This window comes from Phyllopteryx taeniolatus, chromosome 4 (assembly GCF_024500385.1).
Source record: "Phyllopteryx taeniolatus isolate TA_2022b chromosome 4, UOR_Ptae_1.2, whole genome shotgun sequence".
NCBI lineage: Eukaryota > Metazoa > Chordata > Actinopteri > Syngnathiformes > Syngnathidae > Phyllopteryx > Phyllopteryx taeniolatus.
This window is the reverse complement of record NC_084505.1, coordinates 19,512,769-19,535,714: the sequence shown is the minus strand read 5'-3', so window position 1 is coordinate 19,535,714 and position 22,946 is coordinate 19,512,769. Positions and strand designations below refer to the sequence as shown.

At 42.1% G+C, this 22,946-nt stretch overlaps 1 protein-coding gene across 1 annotated transcript; it reads left to right on the top strand.

Annotated features, from left to right (window-relative positions):
- Positions 1-5,795: 5,795 nt before the first annotated feature.
- LOC133476649 (noelin-2-like) lies at positions 5,796-22,030 on the top strand. Its single transcript, XM_061770320.1, has 8 exons — positions 5,796-6,203; positions 8,578-8,727; positions 9,878-10,033; positions 16,229-16,448; positions 18,717-18,823; positions 20,555-20,731; positions 21,048-21,221; positions 21,595-22,030. The coding sequence occupies exons 1-8, from the start codon at positions 6,054-6,056 to the stop codon at positions 21,913-21,915; spliced, it is 1,455 nt and encodes a 484-aa protein (XP_061626304.1). The 5' UTR covers positions 5,796-6,053; the 3' UTR covers positions 21,916-22,030.
- The last annotated feature ends 916 nt before the right edge of the window (positions 22,031-22,946 follow it).

Below are 22,946 nucleotides of genomic sequence, written 5' to 3'. Positions count from 1 at the left end.
GCAACCACAAAACTTGGCACCTTCTATAAAACTGCTCTGAAAAAAATACAATAAAATCAAAATACGACACAGTACTGTACATTTATAGTTCATTTGCATTTTCCCTCCTATAACAGGTCAGGGGCAGCACGGTGGACGACTGGTTAGAGCGTCAGCCTCTGCCTCACAGTTCTGAGGACCGGGGTTCAAATCCCGGGCCCCGCCTGTGTGGAGTTTGCATGTTCTCCCCGTGCCTGCGTGGCTTTTCTCCGGGCACTCCGCTTTTCCTCCCGCATCCCTGGAGACTCTAAATTGCCCGTAGGTGTGACTGTGAGTGCGAATGGTTGGTTGTTTGGTTGTATGTGCCCTGCGATTGGCTGGCAACCGGTTGAGGGGGTTTACCCCGCCTCCTGCCCGATGACAGCTGGGATAGGCTCCGGCACGCCCGCGACCCACGTGAGGAGAAGCGGCTCAGAAAATGGAGGGATGGATAACAGGTCAGTTTGAAACCTGAAATATACTTACGAAATATAAACTATACTTGGAGTGTTTAACCCTAGGTCACTGATGATGTAGTGGTACACTTGCCTGACTTTGGTGTGGGCAGTGTAGGTTCAGTTCCCACTCAGTGACTGACTGGCGACCAGTTCAGGGTGTAGTCGGCCACGACCTTAACCAGGATAAGCGGTGTTGAAAATGGATGGATGGATGTCTTAAGATAAACACAACAAATCAAATCAACTGAAAAGTCAATATACATTATCAGGAGTATTTGCTTAATATTATTGTTATTAGAACCTGAGATTATTTAGTGATTGGAAGCAGTATTGTTTTTATAGGCCTATCATTTGATTTTCATGTTTTTGTTGTGTTAGAAAACAGTCAGAACGTAAGCATTTTTGCTGTATGCTTTGAATGGAGGAAGAGTAGCACCATCTGGTAGACACACCTAAAAAATAACTAGTCCAATTTGACGTTGTTTATTGTTAGTAGGCCCTCAGATGGGTGAATGTTTGACAGCAACAATGATTTTCATGCATGGATATTTTTTGTAGTGTCAGAAAACAGCGAAAAGTGGGGCATTGTTCTGTGTTTTGAATGGGAGGAATAAATCTGCATAGGTTTTAACGCTTTAAAGGCAAGTATGTCAACAAAAACAATACCGTTTGGTCAAATCATTCATTTTCAATCATTGTTCGTTTTATTTGCAATGTGTAACATGATTTGTGGCGGCACGGTGGACGACTGGTTAGCACATATGCCTAACAGTTCTGAGGACCGGGGTTCCAATCCCGGGCCCCCGCCTGTGTGGAGTTTGCATGTTCTCCCCGTGCCTGCGTGGCTTTTCTCCGGGCACTCCGCTTTCCTCCCACATCCCAGGTGTCTTCGCCCGAAGATACCTGGGATGGGCTCCATCACCCCCGCGACCCTAACGAGGATAAGCGGAACGGAAGGTGAATGAATGAATGAACATGATTTGAACAGTATCACCATCTGGTGGAAAAGAATAAAGTTAAGTAGTCCAATATATTTTAATAGTAGGCCCTGAGATGGGTCCATTTTATTGGAAGCAACATTTCCAGTGCTTTTGTGTGTGTGTGTGTGTGTGTGTGTGTACACAAACAGAAAATACCTAATGGTCCAAATTGAAACAGAATTATGTAATAATTAGGCCTTGAGATAGAATGACTGATTGGAAGAAACATTTTCAATGTTTTTGTGGATACAAATAATACTGCATGCTTTGAATTGGGGAAAATGGATTGCCATCTGGAGGACAAAAAGTCATGCTTGAAGTCGAAATTAAAAAGTCAAATAAATGATCACATGAATTGAAGTTAGCATACATTTTCAATAGGACATTTCTGCTGTTTATAGCTTTATTATTTGATGCTAATTTAAGCAACAGATGACATTGGTAAAATGTTTTGAAAATGAATAGCATATTCCAAATTCCACCTACTGTGTGTTTGTTCAACACATCCAAAATGGACCTAAAGGGTTAATTTGACGTCACACAGTCTGGCTAAGTTTTGTTTTATTTTATTGTTCCCCTGATATTTTACCCCAGCAGAATACCATTGGGAACAGAAGAGGTTTTTTTGTTTCGTCTTCCCCCCCAAGTTGAGCAAATGTTTGAATGGAGTTCAACACTTCAACAGTGACTCCCCTGACGTTTACATAACATCAGCGCCAACTATCATCTTGATGTGTTTGCAGCAAGACAGTACATCAATCCAACCCTGAATTGAATCAACTTCATAGACACACAATTTCTCCTGCAAACGCTTGAATTCGGTCATTTAGATTTGCGCAGGCTTTTCACAGAGGAAGGATGAAAAATGTAGAAAAATGACCTCAAAATGTTGACTAAAGTGGTTGTCAGCTTGTATTCAAATGGATTTGGTTCAACAGGCGACCTGAACAAGGAGTCAGGCTAAAGGAGGTCTTCTGACCATGAATACAGATTTACAAACACTGTACTTGTCTACTAGTGTCCTAGCATCCTTGTGTCTTAGTGGACTCGCCTACTTGTCATAGTGGACTTGTGTCCTCGTGGACTCGTGTGTCAACTAGGCCGGATCTGCGTTGTGAGAGATCAGGGTATGCGGCTAATATTATCCCATTGCACTTAATCGGTCTGAAATGTAGTTATTAAAAATGATTGTAGTATATATACTTTTTTTGTCATTTATGTTTGGTGACGTGGCATGAGATTTTTCTACAGCATTGTAAAATACTGGGTGATTGAAAAGTAACTCCTATTTATAAGTACTTGTAATTTATTTCGGAACTATAATTCTTACGAGAAATGAACACGAGAAGAAAGTGCATTGCATGGAGTTTTATTTCAAATTCGAAATGGGCGCCGAGCATTAGCCACCAGTTGGAACATACACAAAAACATTTAGAAAAATATTATAACATATGAATAAATTATAAGTGTTTTAAAATAGGGAGTTACTTTTCAATCACCCTGAATATATACTGTATTTACAGACAGCGCATCTTAATTGTGCATATGAGAGGACATAGAGAAGGATGCAATTCACACAGAATAACTGTTATGTCAGAAAGTCATTATACCACCTAAACTGAGTTAGCAAATCCAAAAATATTTTGGCAGCAACACACCAATAATAATGACAGATAAAGACAGTTTTCCTTTTTATAATAGGGTTTATTTCCCCTTTGAAATACAATAACTCAGTGTTTGCAGCAAACAACTCTAAGGCATGGATAAATCTTAAGTCAACTATGACCTCCATCAACCTACTACCAAGCAATATCACATCGCTTTCTTTTTGTGTCCCACACCTTATTTCGAATTTCCCCAGATGGAACAGTCGAGGATGAAGATGCATTCAATGTCCCTGGAGTGATAAAGTGGTTGACTGGACAGGAACACCAGCATCTTCGAAATGCAGACCAACAAACCCTTAGGATAATTGTCTACTTTGACCATGAATGTAACAATAAAGTAACAATGCATTGTGTGTTTTTATAGAATTAATTGCAAAATAAAAAAGTTATGCAATGCATAAAATGTCCTTCATTGCAAGTGTTTTGTTCAAAAGAGTACACTGCACACAGGCGAGGACCCGGGTTCAATCCTGGGCCCCGCCTGTGTGGAGTTTGCATGTTCTCCCCGTGCCTGCGTGGCTTTTCTCCGGGTACTCCGGTTTCCTCCCGCATCCCAAAACACACGCATGGTAGGTTAATTGAAGACTCTAAATTGGTGAATGTGAATGGTTGTTTATTTATATGTGCCCGGCGATGGAGCAAGGGGCATGTCTGACACCACCATCTGGGTCAGCATCAGCGCTGTGAGACGGTAAGGTGAATTAGACTAGACCAATGAAAACTGTTCAAACAAACCAAGGCTTGGAGCTGGGGCCATTCACTATGAATCTCTTGGACACATAGTGGACTGTCTGCTAATTCTCACATCAGAAGAAGCCGACTGGGGAAGGCCACTGGAAGCTAGTCCAAGACAGAAGTTAAAGAAGACTATAGCGTAGGCTTGGGAATTATCCATTTGTAATACCTTCTTATCTGTTTGTCATTTTACTATGGCACTCTTAATGTTTCGAATAGTAATCATTTAAGTAAATACATACAGTATATCCTAATGCTTGTTTTCCTTCCCCCAAAAAATGTTTTCAGAGGGGAAAACATTTGTTCGAAATACAAACTTAATATTGATATAAACCCTAAGATTATAGAAGGAAACTTGTCTTTATGTGTCCTTATTTTCTTTTTGTCAACACCTAGTAAGAAAGACTGGCTGAATATAATCAAGCTCTTGGAGGAAATCCTACACATAATTTTGGCTTTGTGCTTCCTTTTTATGCTAATTTCATCTATAAACCATACCGGTGATAAGTGCTTCATTTTATTCAGTAATGTAATTCTAGGGTCATCATAAGATGATTAAAAATATGTGGCCAATGGTCATACAGTATACTGTACGATGAGTCAGTACGGTAGCTAACGTTAGCAATGTAGCTAACGGTTATTAGCCGCTAAATTGTTGTTTGGTTTTGGCACACAAAAGCGTTCTGTCTTCTGTCAGCTTAAGCACGTCATTTACTTCCGGCCCATCCCCACTAAATACATTTGAAAAAGTACTGTTTCATATGTTGTTGCCACCGAAGAGTATTTCTCCTGTTAGGTGAGTCGTACCCACCTTTATTTCCACCTGCGGAATTACAGTTAAAGCAGGTCGGCGATTTGCATTCGCCACAGCCCGTTCGTTCATCATTCACGACATCTTCCCGCCGAAGCACATCTGCAGCACACGAGTCGTTCCCGGACTGTTTTCAGCCATACATTATGCATCACTCGTCAAAGGCAGCATTATAAATGGCAGCCCAAAATGGAAGTAGCGGGCAATTTGAGGTTCATGGACTTTTTTTTTTTTTTTATCGTTGCGCGTGCGCGTGCGCGTGCCCTCTTTAAAACAGGCGTCCTGACATTTGCCTGAAACATCAGCTCCACCTTTAGCCTCAACTCGTGCAATACAGTGCGGCCTTGAGATACAAGTTTAACTGGCTTTGTGACCACGCTCGGAGCACAAAACAATCATATCTCAAATCATCTTTCCCCATTGAAATGAACAGAAACGCCATTCATCCGTTTCGAGCCTTCATTTCCTGTCGCCACTGGTGCTGCTGAAACGATACACATTTCCCTATTGTGGGACTAATAAAGGTTATACATATTTATTATTTGAAGATACTTTTACAGGTGCCGTACGCAGCGACGTACTAATTCATTTCTGATTTCAGACGACGTCCTGTCGCCGTATGTTATTTTCTCTCCAGACACTTCCACCAGTTCCAGCCAGACCTACAGTGCAGCCTAGCATAGCTTTGCCACCTTTTGAGGCATATTTCCGTTCCTGAAAATGTAAATTTGCCATTCACTGTTACTTCGAGTTGAACTGAGGACATCTCGATCTGCACTCGAGTGGAGTCCAATTGGCTAGCTAATGACAACCCAACCCATCTGTGGATGTCCCGCACGTCTCATACAAAATGAGACTGCATGAGACGCATTCAAGACCACAAGGTGGCAGTGTTGCGCGTGGGAAAAACAATTGACCAAGATACTAACAGCACCAGGCCACAGAGCAGGAAAGATGCTGATCAATTCTCTCTTTTTCTCTCCCTCGCATAGGAAATCAATCAATACATGGACAGGAAGCAGAGCGAGGAGATGGACTGCGGTGGATGGGAAGGAGGACAAGGACAAAAGGGAGGGAAGGGAAAAAGAGGGCACATGCTTTTGGTTTTTTTTGTGTCGTTTTTTGACGTCACATCTCAGGTTGGAAGAGGAGGGATGAGAGAGAGAGAGAGAGAGAGAAAGAGAGAAAGCTCCTCACACACAGTATCTTGGAACCATCCTCACATGGATTTAACATCACCGTCGATGCTTGACGTTGGGAAGCAATTGAGTGGACCTTTTCTTTTTTTCAGTTTTTTTCTTTTTTGAAGCATGTCAACAGTTTAATTAAGGAGCTACTGTGTGTGTGTGTGTGTGTGTGTGGGGGCGGGGTGGTGGGGGTGAAGATGAGCGTGCCCATGCTGAAGATTGGAGCCGTGCTGAGCACCATGGCCATGGTCACCAACTGGATGTCCCAGACGCTGCCCTCACTGGTGGGACTCAACGGGACGACCGTCGGCGTCTCCCCCGATGGCACGCACGAACGCGTCGTCAGCGTATGTGCTCTCGCTATTATTAGACACGGACACGCGCGCACACACTGCAAGGGTTGCTTATGTGCTGTCAGCTGAAGTTGTCACACGAAAGAGGAATTTAGCATCAAAAAGTCCACGGAAGATTGGAGAAGACAGACAACTCTGAACATTAGGGACACCCTTGAGGGTTGTAGCGAAAACTAGAGGTGCGACAGTCAATCGATTATTTGACAGCTCATCGATTCTCAAATGAATCGACAAATATTTGAATCGATGAAGAGTTTAGAGTCGAGGTATCAAACTCATTTTTGGCATGGGCCACATCGTAGTTATGGTTTCCCTAAGAGGACTGCTATGGCTGTGAATCCATACAAATGTATAATGGCCACATATTACAAAGGCACAGCAAATTGAGGAATAACTACTTTAGAAATCAGAAGCTAATGAAAACTGTTCAACTATTACCATAATTTCTCGTGTATAATGTGCATTTTTTCCCATCAAAAATTGTCAAAAGTCAATCGTGCGCATTATACGTGGGTATAGGGGCAAATGGAAAAAAAAGCTTTCAGATTTTATAAATGTATGCCGCTATCCATCCATCCATCCATTTTCTGTCGCGCTTCTCCTCACGCGGGTCGCGGGCGTGCCGGAGCCTATCCCAGCTGTCCTCGGGCAGGAGGCGGGGTTACACCCTCAACTGGTTGCCAGCCAATCGCAGGGCACATCAAAAACAAACAACCCGCTATCTTGTGGTAATGAAAAAGCTGTAGACTTTTATTCCGAAATGCCACCGCCACCTAGCGGCTATAAGAAGGGTGTAGCCTACACTTTCATTCCAATATGACAGGAGGTACGTACGACTGCATATATGTACAGTTATGCTCATAAGTTTACATACCCTGGCAGAATTTGGGAAATATATATCTATTTTTTTTAAATATGACTGTTGAATGAACAACAACCATCAATCATTTCTTTATGGTTATGTTTTGTTTAATGATAATGCTTTTCTGAAATGCTTGACCGTTTCATTTGAATCCAATTAAAATACAATTCAATGTGTTTCGCCTGGTCCTTCATGTTTTCTTTAAAGAATTGTAGCCATCTTACAAATTGTCCCTGGGTCATCAAACATATGAGCACAACTTTGTGTTTTCTGTGGGGTTTTGCATTGTGTGTTAGCACTAAGCTAGCTGAGTCCCTTAAGTCATGTGGTTTAGTGAAATACACAATGTACAGAGTGTGTTTTAGTCTTCAGGTGTTTTGTGTGTGTGTCTTCTGGGTTTGTGTACCGCTCATATTGTGTGTTATTTATGTTTGTGTGTGTGTGTGTTCAGGTTCAGATCGTGTGTTTTGGTCTTCAGATGTTGTGTGTTTATGTTCAAGTTGTGTGTTCATATTCAGCTTTACTTACGCCGCATCGTAATTGCATTAGTAGTGGTATTAGTAGTAGTGTTGTTCAGTGCCCTTGGGTTTCTTGAAAGGCTCTTAAAATAAAATGTAGCAGCAGTGACACCTACTGACAGAATCACATATGGTATCAGATGTGATAGCGTAGGAAATTATAACCACTGTCTTTGAACTATGCCAAAAACATCAGCTTTACAGATGTCACGTCTGCGATGCAGGTGTTTACAGAAGTCATAGTAAAGGAAAGAACCATTGAACAACACCGGTGATTTTCTTTTTAATAAATGGAGGTGTTTATTTAATATGCAGCATTTACACACACACACACACACAGGCTTGTTTGTGCTACCAGGGGTGATATTTTCTCTCTGGGAAGGCTGACTCACCCACAGGACATCTCCATTTGTTACCGTAGCAACAACAAACCATGGCAAACCCTGGAGCTGCACACGCGCACGCAGACAGATGGAGATGTCAGAGGCTGAGTGAGGCTCCTTAGAGATGCTTGTCAGTTGGACAGCAACCAGTGTTGCGTTGTGTCATTCTATTGGGGTTCCTAACAGCCAAACAGCGGGCCAAGCGCTGCTCTGCACTGATTGACATCTTGGCTGGCTAATAACTATGTCGAATTCCTAAACAACAAGCAACAAGACGGTCTTGTGCTCCCAGGAGCAAGCTATGATTGAAAATTGCAAAATGTGCTGTGATCTATTTGGGGGTGGCTTTATTTTTCAAAGAAAACGTGTTTCTTTGAAAGCCCCAGTTGGATGAAAAGAAGCGGGATGGCCGCGCTCCCGCCAAATCTGCCCGTCCGAGACGCGGGGGAGAGCTTCATTTAGATACAGATTCCCGCTTTTGTACGCCGGCGTGCACAATTATGCAGAAAGCTCACAGCAGCGTGATTTATGAAGCAATCAAAGGGAAGATGGAGGATTGCTGTTGACATTTTGAGTGTGTGTGTGTGCGTACGTACGTACCGCAGGGTTTGTATCCGGGCTCGGAGGAGGCTTGGCAGGTGTACAGCACCGCATCGGACCTGGACGGCCAGTGTGTTTGCGCGGTGGTCGCGTCTGCCCGGAACCTTTGCAAACGAGACCACCGCAGTTGGCAGATAAGCTTGCTGACTCAACAGGTGAGTGCGTGTGTGTGTGTGTGTGTGTCATACACATCCATGCAACTTCCTGTGTATCGACAAGTGTCACCCAAAAAGCCAAAGAAAAAGCCAAACAGGCACAATTCATTTTTTGATGCTCACTGAACTGAGGTGATGTCTGACAGTTAGGGCTCGGACAGTAACAAATCATTTCCAAATCAGAATCTAATCATTACTCCTTGTACTATTCCAGAATAATAGTCCAACAAATGAAAAAGCCAATATGCCATGAGTCCCTACAGAAAAGTTGTTCTTTTTAGTTGAAAATGGCTTACTTTAACCAGGATCCCTCGCTGGGGTTTGCGCCTGTCGGTGCCGTGGACAAGCTGTCTTTTTCTAGCTAGCCTCCAGGTGACCTAGCCGGCTGCGTATCTGCCACGCTGTGTTGAATAAACTTTCCCCAATTCATTCTGCCATTCTGACTAAACATTGTGAAATGTGTGTGTGTGTGAATGTGAGTGCGTGCGTGGGTGAGATATTTTCAGATGAATTTCAGATGTTGTCAGAATCATTTAAGTAGTATGTTGTTGTTTGATTGGTTGTGATTCCAATTTGCGTGCCAATTTCTGTCACCACCGATTGGTGCTTAGCCATACTGACAGTGTTAGGTTAGTTTATTTGAAGACACTAAATTGTCTTTTGAATTTCATGACGAAATGTAGGTCAGGTCAGTTTAAAACAATTTTCTTCCATTTTTTGGATCCGCTTATTCTGACCAGGGTTGCGGGTGAAATCGAGCCTATCCCAGCTAACTTTAGGTGAAAGGCAGGGCACACCCCGAACTGGTCACCAGCCAGTCGGAGGCCACACGTAGACAAACAAACATTGAACCTCACATTCACACCTACGGACAACTTAGTCTTCAATTAACCAACAATGCATGTTTTGGGAATGTGGGGGGAAGCTGGAGGGCTTTCTTTGAGATATGTTTCGAGTTTTGGGGATGACTGTGATGAGAGTGGGAGTGTTTCTGTGAGAAATGGATGCTCAATGATTCAGCATAGCTGTCATGAGTGACTTTTAGTGTGCAGTCCTCTCGGGATGTTCGCATACATGAAAAAAGAAAACATTTTGCCACAGGCTGGAAAATGGGCAGATCGATGTTGCTGTTGTTGTTGTTGTGGTTCAGGTGCAGAATGTGAGTCGGTCCATGGAGGGGGTCCACCTGCGGACCTCCAGGGAGCTGCGACACTTCCGCGAGTATGAGCCGCTGCTGCGGGGCGTGGATGGACGTCTGCACTCGTACGCCAGCAGCCCCCGGACACTCACATCCAAGGGTCTACAGGTGCACACATGCGCACACGCACGCACGCACGCACGCACATGCACACATCACAGAGATGTACTGAAATAGAAGCACAGTTACTTGTGTTTAAAAAAAATAAATACAAATCTGTTAAGGGTAGAAGTACCGATTCAACTTCTTTACTTAAAAGTAAACAAATAAACATTTTAAAAAACTGCCCATTACAGTGGAACCTTGTGCTTTTTTTGTGTGTGTAGTAATAATAATAAGTAATGTGTAATATGTGCAATAATAAGAAGAAATAATAATGTGTAATAATAATAAGAAAACCTTTGTACTTTGCTATGAGGTTTTTTTTTTTAAATTCTAAGATGTTTCTCACTTTATTATTCTTATTTTTCTTTTAATTAATGGGGACATATTGAACAGTCGCACTCAATAAATATGCATAAAAAAAACTTTAGAAATGCTTCGGATGACCGCCAGTTTGGCACTCGCTCAACAACACTCAGAAAAGTTGCGCATGCTAGATTGTAGGAAATGAGTCGCCCAAACACGTGGCGATGAGTTTCGTACGAAGCATTTTAATTTCTAGAAAAACAGAGTGGATGTACAAAAACTGGGACAGAAAAAAAAATCGAAAACCAAATCATACAAAAACTGGGGCATACGTAAACAAAGATTCCACTGTTACTATACTATACTACTATAACTTGGTACAATGGAAACAAACTAATTATACTTTCTTTCATAGTGGTCACACTGAGAAGGAAAAAAAAGTCACGTTACACGCCGCATGTTATTAAGCACTAGCTAGTGTTCCCCTTATTTCTATTGTCTTACGTCGTGGTGTCATTTGCTGAGGTTGAAAAGAGTAACAAGCCTATTTTGACAAAGTAAGGAGTACAAAGTACAGGTATCTTGTTTCAAATGTAGGGAGTAAAAGTAATAAGCCAACAGAAAAACAAATGTAACAAAGTATTTGAACATGGTTACTCGGTTACGCTCCAGCGTGATGGCATTGATTTCACGCAGTGGGGGAGGAGGAAGAGGACAAACAGCAGCGTGTGCGTGTGGACGCTGCCGTCGTGTTGACACCTGCATCGCTGTACTAACACAATTCTCATGGCATGTTCACAAAGGGGGGGGGGCGGCACGGCGGTTGAGTGGTTAGCACATCCGCTTCATAGTTTTGAGGTCGTGGGTTCAGGCCTTCCTGTGTGGAGTTTGCATGTTCTCCCTGTCCCTGTCCCTGTACCTGTGTGGGTTTTGTACGGGTACTCCGGTTTCATCCCACATTCTAAATACATGCTTGGTAGGTTAATTGAAGACTAGTCTAAATTGTCCGTAGGTGCGAATGTGAGTGTGAATGGTTGTTTGTTCCTGTGTGCCCTGCGATTGGCTGGCGAACTCAGTAACTGTCATTTGTGCAGGTAGCCTCTCACCCAGTCAGCTGGGTGAGAGGCTGCAGAACATCCACCAGTGGATGAATGGATAGATTTGGCTACCATAACACCTACTTTAGCTTCATCTTAAATACAATGTTAGGGTTGTCAATGAAGCTCAATTGTCTTTTTTTTGTACCTTAGGTTCAGACACAAGTTATCTGCCTTAGCACGCAATCGCCAAATGCGCTCGCTTAGTTTTACTAAAGTAATGACTCAAGACAATCGGAAAAGGGTTCCTCATTACACTGAGAAGCAGAGCTGGCGCATATTCAATAACTTAACTAATCAATATCCACATGCTATTTTTAGCCACGTTGCGGGAGGGGTGTGTCGGGAGTTGGAGTGGGGAATTACTGGGGGTTCCTCTCTGCAGGGGTTCCGGATGAAAGGAAGGAATTCGGAAAGGTTGGCCAGAGGCGCAGTCGGATGAATATGAGGAAGATGAAGCATTAGCAAGTAAAATCAAGTCATATTTGGATTTGGTTGTTTTTTTCTTTCCACACTCTCCCGTTCCATCCAACAAGATGCTGCCGGAGGACATTCGGAACACAGAACATTGATTTTGTTTCATACTGATCTCAGTCAATGGGTGCAAATGTCGAATTCTAGTTGTTTCCTTCCATCGTCTTCAAACTGGGAAACAATTTCTTTCCACGAACCCAACGTACGTGTTTTTGGAGACGTTGAAGACAATTTAGTCTCCAAGTAACCTAACATACTGTAGGTGTTTTTGTCACCGTCGAAGGCAATTTACAGGTCTTGGACAAATCAATCTGAAGACACGTCGCAGTCGCCGACAAACTTAATGTGCGCGTTTTTCTGAACGTCGAAGACGACTTAGTCGCCAAATAACATAACATCTGTCTTTTTGTGCGCATCAGAGACAATGTAGTCTCCAAGAACCTAACGTTTAAATTTAGAGTCTCGGACAAACACGATGGATGCATTTTTCTAAAACAATGAAGACACACTGGCGTCTTCAACAAACATAACATATGGGTTTTTGTAAATATCATTTACAGTCTCTACAAATTGTAGTTTCGACCCCACAATGTCTTTGATATTCACGCGATATTATATACACAGTAGGTTTGTTGAAGACGTGATGATGTTGGTACGTAATCAAATGAGGCTGCACGGCTGCAGTAAAAGATTTGACCTCTCCATGGGAGGAAACAAACAACCACAATGTCAATGTGCTCGGTCGGATGGTGCTGAATTGTCTTTGATCTTCTACGAAAACATGGATATTAGGTTAGTTGAACAAGCTAACGTCTTTGATGGTAAATGAACGTATGTCGGGTTTGCCCAAAGCTAAATTGTCTTGACAAAAGCATACGATAGGTGTGTCCTAGACTCAAAACTGTCTGTTCGTAGTCATGATGAAATGTTGGCTTGTAAACATCGAAGACAATTTAAAGTCCTCAATAAAGTAATGCATGCATTTTGGTAAGTATGGGAGACAATTTAGACCCTAACATTAACAACAATCTACTGCAAGAAAACTAAAACGTGCATGTTCGCTGAAGGGTTTGATGTTTATGAAAACTGACTTATGCTTGTTAGGATTGACGAGGGCTGCACATTTTCGATGGTGTTTATGAAAACAAACCTGTCTTTGATGTCTATGAAGAATGTCTTTGATTTGTGTTTTTTTTTAAACGTAAAACATGTACGCTATGGTTGTCGAAGTTTGATGTTCACATACGTTAGGTTTGTGAAAAACGCTACATCAGCCACATACATTACGTTTGTATGTTACAAATGCGTTAGGTTCATTGCAGATGCTTAATGAAAAAATAGAAATGTTTTTGTGAACATCCATGACGATTTAGCATTTGTTCACGGGGTTTTCATAAACATCAAAGACAACGTAGCAACTTTGGTAAACTCAATGTACATGTTCTCGTAAACACCGAAGACAATTTAGCATCTTTAATGAACCTCATGTCAATTTTTTTGTAAATATCCGAGATCGTTTGGAGTCTTCCACGAATGTAATGTGTGTGTTTTTGTGAACATCAAAGACAATCTAGTATCCACAACAAAACCCAAGGAACTTTTGCTAAGGCCAACCTAACATGCGCCTTTTTGTAAACATTCAAGACAATGTAGTCTTCTCCAAATCTAACATACATCTTCGGCTAGACCTAGATTCATGTGAATGGACCACGACGCACTTTCTCGAAGGACTGCGTTGTAGGCTGGAGAGTAGGCGAAAATGATGATGATGATGATCTGCATCATTTCCCTCCAAGGACATAAACGCAACTAACCCTCAACAATGGAGAGCAGCAACAAAAGAAAGACCTGGATAACAAGTCCACGGAGATCCCCAAACATCATCCCCAAGTATCTCTATCCCAATCCAGTTGGCCTCAATTCTGCACAACCATTTCAGTTTAGCGGTCTTGTAACACAACTCATAGCCTGAGTGGTACGCTGCGGGATTCCTCCGGGATTATCCCATGCCGAGCAGATGGGGCTTTTTCCATTTATCCGCTGCGGCTCCTCGCTTGGCGGGCGGCTCTTTCGCACCTCCCGGCAGAGACGAGACATAGGAGTCAATAGACGACATATAAAAAGAAGAAATCATTGTTTTTCTTGAGGAAAAAAAACACATTTCAAGGATGGTATTTGGGAATTTTCAAGATAAATGCTTGTATTTCTTTAAGCAATTGATATTTGTTGACAATTATGTTGTATTTTTCAAGAAAAAAAGATTTGGGGATGGGAGTTGTGATTTTGCAAGATTAATGTGAGATTTAAAAGTTTTAATCTCAAAACTAGTAAAAGAGGGCTTTTTTGAAAACCCTAACCCTAACCCTAACTCACTAGGGTGGCGGGCGTGCCGGAGCCTATCCCAGCTGTCATCGGGCGGGAGGCGGGGTACGCCCTCAACTGGTTGCCAGCCAATCGCAGGGCACACATAAAGAAACAACCGTTCGCACTCACATTCACGCCTACGGGCAATTTAGAGTCCTCAATCAACCTAGCATGCGTGGTTTTGTTTGGGATGTGGGAGGAAAGCGGAGCGCCCGGACGGAGAAAAGCCACGCAGGCACGGGGAGAACATGCAAACTCCACACAGGCGGGGCCGGGGATCGAACCCCGCACCTCAGAACTGTGAGGCAGACGCTCTAACCGGTCGTCCGACGTGCCGCCTTGATCAGAATAAAGTTTGATTTTTCTAAAAAAAAATAATAATAATAATAAAAAATTTAAAAAAGGGGGGGGGGGGTGGAATTCTCTTTTCAGTTATCTGGAAAAAAGTCTGACTTAAAAAAAAAAAAAGGTGATTTTATGAGAATGAGTCTGATTTAAAAAAAAAAAAGTTAAATTGTATGAGAAGAGTCCGGGCATTTTTAAGAGAATACATTTTGAATTTCTTTGATAAAGTTTATTTATTTATTTTTTTCGAAGGAAAAATAAATCGTAATATTAAAATAAAGTCAGATTTTTTTAGAAGTCGTATTTTTGTGGGAAAAAAGGCGCAATGTTTTGTAGAGTAAACTTGTCATTTTCAGATTAAAAAACATATTTTTAATGAAAAAGAAATGTAATACGTGAATGAAGTTATTCATTGAGAATATTTTTTTGTTTTCAATTTAAAAAATCATAGTTACAGGAATAAAGTGATGTTTTTCAAAAGTAAAACTCTCATTTCTAGACATCAAAGTTGTATTTTTCAAGAATAACGTTAGTTGTTTGCCAGAATCTTTTACAAATAAATGTTCTTCTTTAAATAAATCTATTTTTTTTTTCATGACCCACCGATGTCTGTTTGTACAAATACATCCTATTCGTTACTCACTTACTTAGTTATTTTCTGTACAAACAGATGTAGTTTGTTTAACGAGTTTAGAACTTTGTACGTCTTTGTACGTCACGTTTTACATTTGATTAGTCTTAGTCTGAGCCATTTCCCAGCTGGTATACTCAGCCTGTACATACTCGGAGCAATAGACATTCATCTCGACACGTATATTATCTCTTATACCTGGCATTCTGTATATAGCTGTGTTTCTAACCAGATACTCATTTTATAATCCGGTGAGGAAATTTGCCAATTTGTTGTGCCAGCCCACATTGCCATTAGCAATGATGATGATGAGGAAGATGACAGGGTGAGATGGGGGTCCCATTGAGGGGTCTCTCTCGCGCAGGGCGCCATGCTGCTTACAGCACGGGACCGTGCAGTGATCCCCCATCTTTTCTGCACCGCAGTCTGATTTCACGTGAAGATATTTTGACGGCGAGACCGAGACGTCCGGGGCCCTCCGAGCCCGCCGCCTCGCCAGCAGCCGGCCGGCCCGAGTGGCGCCGTTTGCGGGGAACCTTTTTGTGCGCTGCGGGCTTGCAGCCGAGCTTAACGAAACCAATAAAGGAAGGAATCAGTCGTGAAGTGATTTGATTCTCTCAAAAGATGAATGCCTTTCAACAAGTTGTTCATGAATGACGACAAAAATCAGCCGAATATCTTGGAAAATTCGTACGTCGGGTCACTCGTGTTGCAAGGCGCCACTGTACCAGAACAGCTTAAAGCTAACCCCTAAACCTTAAACGCGAGTACATTAATCCTGCAAAGCTCAATCCCTAGTACTGTAACACCTTAAACCACAACCCCTCTGACCTAACATTTAGCCTGAACCCCAACCCCTAACACATTAACACCCTGACAACCTTAAACCTAAGCCCCTCTCTGTAAAGCCCGAACCCTAAGCCTACAAGCCAATTTGAAATGTTTGGCAGCTAGCTAACCTGCCGGCTTCTTCCTCTTGTTTAGGAGCTGAAGGGTCAGGTGACTCAGCTTCAGCCCCTCCTGTCCACGGCAGATCAGTACCGGTCCGACGTTCAGACGCTGGCCGCCCTGCGAGGCGAACTGCTCAACCTGTCCGTCGTCCTGACGTCCATCCAGGAGGAGATAGGAGCGTACGACTACGAGGAGCTTCAGAGGAGAGTCCTGCTGCTGGAGACCAGGCTGCACAGCTGCATGAACAAACTAGGTCCAGAAGCAACTTACCAGTACATTACAGTAATCCCCCCCCCCCCCCCCCCCCATATTCTTGCTTTACTATTCCCAAATTCTCCTACTGGCGTTTTTTTCAAGGAAACCTCTCCCCGGCTATTTGCTAAAATACTTACTTTTGCATTTATTCATGCTATTTCTGAAATCAGTGCAAGCAGACACCATCCATTGGCAAATTGCGGCGTAAGTCGCCAGCCGCTGCCTCTGCCTCCTGTGTTCGCCATCGCTCCCACGCCGCTCACAACTTCCTTTTGAACGCCCTGTTCACACGGATGTCCAGCGGTCGGTCAAGCCTGATGGCAAGCTCCGAGTTATTGCACTCAGTCCAATGGCGACTGTAGAGACGCTTCTCCCGGCTGTTCTTTGCTCATTAATCCACCTCGCCTTGTTTCCGGATTTTCTTTTTCTTTTTTTCCCGCGGAAACTCAGCTTCGTCTTCTTGACTTGGCGAAGCTCGTTTTCCTGCTTCCTCCACTGGCGAACCATGGATTCGTTGATCTCGAATTCTCGATTCCCGTGCTCCTCCGCGTAACTAATAGCTTGCAGTTTGAACTGTGCTTCGTACGCGTGTCTCTTCGTAGGTGCCATTTTCGGGGGTCCTTAGCCAAACCGATGCACATACCGGAACTACATACCTACTGGGGGCGTGTCTTTAGCCTCCTCTGTCCCTTCACGTCCGCATGCTGTCCTCAGTCACGTCCGCCTTCCTCTATATAAGCAGCGTGTCGGCAGGAAAATGCTCCCGGTCGCTCAAGCGGAGCGCTCATTAAAGTCACACAACAACATTTACAGATTTTGGAACTCGGTGCACACATCAGGCGCGCCGCATTATAAGGCGCCCCCCGTCCATTTTGGGGGGAATTGAAGACTTTTAAGTGCGCCTTATGGTCGTGAAAATACGGTATGTTACAGTCGTACACTTCAACTGACACACAAGCTTTTTGTGTTGGGGAGGAGCTCATTTTAGTCTGGGTTGTTAGCGGAAGTTACAGTCTTCTCCACATATCCATGTACAGTACTGTACATGCTGTGCACACTTTCAATACATTTTATTTTTATTTTTTTACATGAACTCTTCTCGAAGCCATTTGTGTTCAAGGGTAATGTAAAAGGACTTTGATTTCGAAGTGTTTTGGCATGGTAGTTTGTGATATATTTACGCCTTAAACTGTAAATATAATTCAACAAATTTTAGGTAGGTGTCAATAACTATTGACACGCTGCCCTATTCGTGAAGGATCACTCGAATAGGAATCAAATGTCAATTTTGATTTCCTTTGTTAGAATGTGTAAGTTAGCTTGTGAGTTCCTCTGTTGCATTTGTTTCGAGATGTTCTCATTTTTCCTTGAAACAACTTAAACAACATGTGACTAAAGTCGGATGTTGGGAGATCTTTTTCTGAAAAAACTGAAATAACACTACAATCATAGCTTGGGATTTTTTTGGGTGATTAAAGGTGGTATTTCTTTGACATAACTTTTCTTTCAAATGCAAGTCTTATTTTTTGTGTGAAAACATGTAAATATGAGAATGTAATAATTTGGGGGGAAATTGCAATCTTACCACAATGAAATTGAATTGATTCAAGGTTTGTCTGAGTTTTTCGAGAAACAACTCTCAATCTTTTATGGAAAAAAAAGTTAAAAAAACATTTTTTCGAGAATAATCGTGTTTTTCGCACAGAAAGTCAGAATCTTAGGAGAAAAAGTCATATTTTTCAAGAATGAAGTCTTTAGGGTTTTTTAGATAAAAAGTTTGATTTTTCAAGATAAAAGTTAAAATAAAATGGTTGTGTTGTCTGTAAAAAAAAACAAAAAAAACCAGCATAATATTACAAGAAATAAGATGAATTTCTTAGAAAATAGTCATATTTGTGAAAATGTTGGAATATTATGAGACATAACTATGAATTAAGTTTTTTTGAAGTCATAATCTGACCACATTGAAATCATGTTTAATAAAGATGATTTGCTCAAGAAAAAAAAATCATGTTCCTGAAATAATTCGTTATTGTCTGAGAATAACTTCTCAGTTTTGGATAGTAAAGTCATGATCTTCCAAGAATAAATGTCTACTTTTTCAAGGGGAAAAAAAAGTTGTGTGTCTATTTTTGGACGTCATTAGGTTTTGTCTAACGAAATGGCCGTTTAGCATCTGCCTGCATTCCAGTTCTCATGCATTGCAAAATGACGGAACGCACCAAAATCCAAATGAAAGTTATATTGGTGTGCATTCGGTGCGCAGGTTGCGGTCGCCTGACAGCCGTCACCGGGCCCATCACCGTCAGGGCGTCGGGGTCCCGCTTCGGCTCCTGGATGACTGACGCCATGATTCCCAGCTCTGACAGCAGGGTGAGTCTTAAACTCGGCACTGTGTGTGTGTCTTTCATACGACAACAAAGAGCATGGATGTTTGATGTCTTTCTGTTTTATGGTTTGTATTGTTTTGGTTTTTTTTGTAACAGTAGCCTCTTGGCAAAGTCTTTTTGGCCCTCTGTATGTTTCACATATAGTACCAGATCAAAAAACACTGAGCTCTCCCAGTACCGCATCATGACTAACATTCAAATACAGTAGCATTGTAGGCCTAGGTGCTCATCGAAACACAAGGTTTTCTTCCTAAAAATAATATTCACTATTATTGTAAGCTGCTGTAAAATTATGCACAGTTGGAACATTATCGCTCCGCTTAAATACAGGAAGAAAGAAATCTGTACTTCAATTATTTATCAATAATGAATTATTCAATTCAAATATAAATTCAATTTGAAAACCAAATTGTTCTAAAACGAAATTTGAACAATCGAATTGTAAAAATGATTATTTGGCGTACCACTAGAGGGGAGCACGGGTACCACACTTTGAGAATCACTGTTCCAGAATATGCAGTGGCGCCCTGAGACACGAGTGTCCCGACCTATGGGTTTTTTCGAGATACGAGCCGGCGTTGGGCTGATTTGTTTGCTTTGATTTGCGAACAACACTTTGAGATACGAGCAGTGGCGGTGAACCCAACTCACACTTTGGCAGGACTGAACAATTCTTCGAAAGAGAGGCTTCAGCTGCTTATTGGAGTTGATTGTCAAACGAAACATCAAACAAAGACAATTACAAGATGATTTCAACTTAGAACGTATAACTTTGCCGTCAAATCCACTATAACATAATGTGAAACACCTTAAAAGGATGAACGGAAAGTATCTATGTGGCAGCGTTATCGCGCTTTAAGCAAAGGCTATTTGAACACAAATGGTGCATCAACACATGCAGACAGACAATATAACAATAACAATATATCAAAATGACTAATATTAATGCGGCTTACTGAGTCGCTGTGAGCGTTTTCCCGGACCCAAAAAGTTTGAGAACCCTTGATTACAACAGTAAAATGAAAACGACATGAGATTCAGTTCCAAATAACTTAATTTTTTTCCCCTGTGGGGCAATTAAGGGAGCAGAAAGTAGCAGTTTTTGTCACAAGTATACAAATAAATGAAGAAATTAATCAATAAAATGCAAGGTAGTACATTTTCTGTATGTGTGTGTGTAAGTGTACACAAACAAACGTGCCCTGTAATGTTGATTGAGCACAGGAAAGCGGTTGTTCAGGCAACTGTCAGGACCTCCTCGCGAGGCGTGATTCATAATGCCGCCGTGACCCTGCACATTGTCGGAGTTTCTCCCCGGAGACACGCAGGAGCAGCAACACAACGGCATCAGCAGCGGCATAAAATTTGGAACGTGTTTTTTTAATAAGAAAAATTGCAACTCAACAGTATTGTACTTTATGAAAACAGACAGTAATAATCACAGGTACGTAGGAATGCGTTGCACCATACTTTTGACTTTTACTGGAGTATTTATGTTGCGAAGAAACGGTACTTTTCACAGAATAAAGCCAGATTTTACAAGAATAAAGTAGTCTTTTCTTCCCAAAAATCAGACTTGTTTGTTTGGCAAGAAAAAGGTTGTTTGAAGAAAACAAATGAAATGACATTTTTTTGTAAAACCAATCAATGCGTCGGTTTGTTTTTGATCTAAAAAGTGGTGTTGAAATATTGCGTCATCGTGTTTCTCATGGAGGTGTGGTCCATGGACGGCTTCTATCGAGGCCGCCGCGTGCTGGAGTACCGAACCATGGCCGACTTCACCAAGGGCCAGAACTTCGCGCAGCACCTGCTCCCGCACGCTTGGGCCGGCACAGGCCACGTGGTCTACAACGGCTCGCTCTACTACAACAAGCACCAGAGCAACATTTTGGTACGCAAACATTCACCTCCGCTGCAATACACTTTGCTGCAGGGAGGGCAAACATTTCGTAAATTAGACATGAGCACTTATTGAATAACATTTGAAAAATAAATAAATATAAGAATACAATTATAATTCATGCTCTTTTTTATTGTATTATTTATAGATATTAGAATTAACTAACAAATAAGTAAAGTTAAAAATATTATTTTTTGTTTTTGCAAAAAAGAAAAAAAAAAGAAAAAAAAAATATATATATATATATATATATATATATATATATATATATTATAATTAGACAACTTTGTATGCGTTTGTGTTGTAGGTGCAGTACCACTTCCGCTCTCGCAGTGTGCTGCTGCAGCGTAGCCTGAGCGGCGCAGGCTACAATAACACCTTCCCGTACAGCTGGGGGGGATCGTCCGACATCGACCTCATGGCCGACGAGACAGGCCTGTGGGCCGTATACACATCCATACCCAACGCCGGAAACATTGTGGTACAACATAACTAATTAGCTAACATTAGCCAGCATTGGAGTTGTGACATTGGTTGATTTTAACTGGCTGATGTTAGAATTTGTTTTCATATTAGAATTCAAAGGATTTGTTAGTCAGGCTATTATTGTAACTGGCCAATAGTAGCATTCCTTAGAGTTGTTTGTTAACTGGCTGACATTAGCATTCAACAGACTTGTTACTCAATTTTTGTAACTAGCTAACATCAGTATTCTTCAGAGTTGTTCATTGGTGGTTTGTAATTAGATCATTTTAGCTTTTGTAAGATTAAGTTTGCTCGTTGTAACTGGCTAACTCTAGCATTCATCGGAGTTGTTTGTTCGCAGATTATAATTCCGTCTATACTGTACTCAGGTAAGTCGCCTGTGCCCGCGCTCTCTGGACGTGCTTCGTAGCTGGTCCACGGGCTTCCCCAAACGCAGTGCGGGCGAGGCCTTCATGATCTGCGGCGTCCTCTATGTCACCAACTCGCACCTGGCCGGAGCCAAGGTCCACTTCGCCTACAACACCAACACGTCCACCTATGAGTACACGGACGTGCCCTTCCACAACCTGTACTCACACATCAGCATGATGGACTACAACCCCCGAGAGAGGGCACTCTACACCTGGAACAACGGACACCAGGTGCTCTACAACGTCACGCTTTTTCATGTCATTCGCACCGACGGGTAGACCGAATTGGACGGGTCTGGAGAGGAGTCATGGACACTGTTGCGTTTGTTGGGTTTGTGGTCGATGTGTCGGGTCTGCATGGTTCTGTTCCTTCAATAAATGTCAACAAACTTCACACCTCTCTTCTTCTTCTTCTTTTGTTTTAGACACACAAAAAAGGCCTCAATGCGAATGCCAAAGTTACTGAAGGTTAGCATACGCTAGCATCGGTAACAGGCTGAAGTTAGCATTAGTTAGCAAATTGTCGTGACTGGCTAATGTTAGCATTCATTAAGAGTTGTTAGTTAGAACATTGTGATTGTTAGTACTCATTATCATTGTTAGTTGTTAATTTGCAGAATGTAACTGGCTAACATTACCATTCGTCAGAGTTGCTGGTTAGCAAATGGACGTAGCTGGCTAATGTTAGCTTTCGTCGGAGTTGTTAGCAGATTGTCATACCTGGCTAACAGAGGAATTATAACTGGCTCCTTAGTATCGATCAGGCCACAAGGTGCTCTACAATATCACGCGCTTTCATTTCATATGCATCAATTGGCAGACCATGTTTGACGGGTCTGGAGCGGTATCAGGAGCACAGTCGAGTTTGTGGCAGATGCGTCAGGTCCACGTGGTTGCGTTACTTCAAAAAACGTCAACAAACATCATGCCTTCTTCGGATTTTGTCGATAGCGCTCGCCGGCCTTTTTTCAGGTCCCAGGTGATGTTAACATTAGCAAGAATGGGTAACAAGGAAATAAATAAATCCAATCCATTCCTTTTTTTCTGTGGCTCAACATTTAAATAACCGTTATCTGATTTGATGGTTTATTCACAGACTTTCCCAATAAGTGTTATGCTTATCATTCATAGAAATCGCATTCAAATGTACAAAACTGTGAAATGTATCTTGCCTGGACGGGAGCTCAGCACACCTAAACCTCTGATCTGACAATTGCCCCTGCTCAGTGGATTCTTTTTATGAGCATTCATTGTACGTAGCATTCTTCGCAGTTGTCAACTAGCAGATTGCAACTGGCTAAATTGAACAA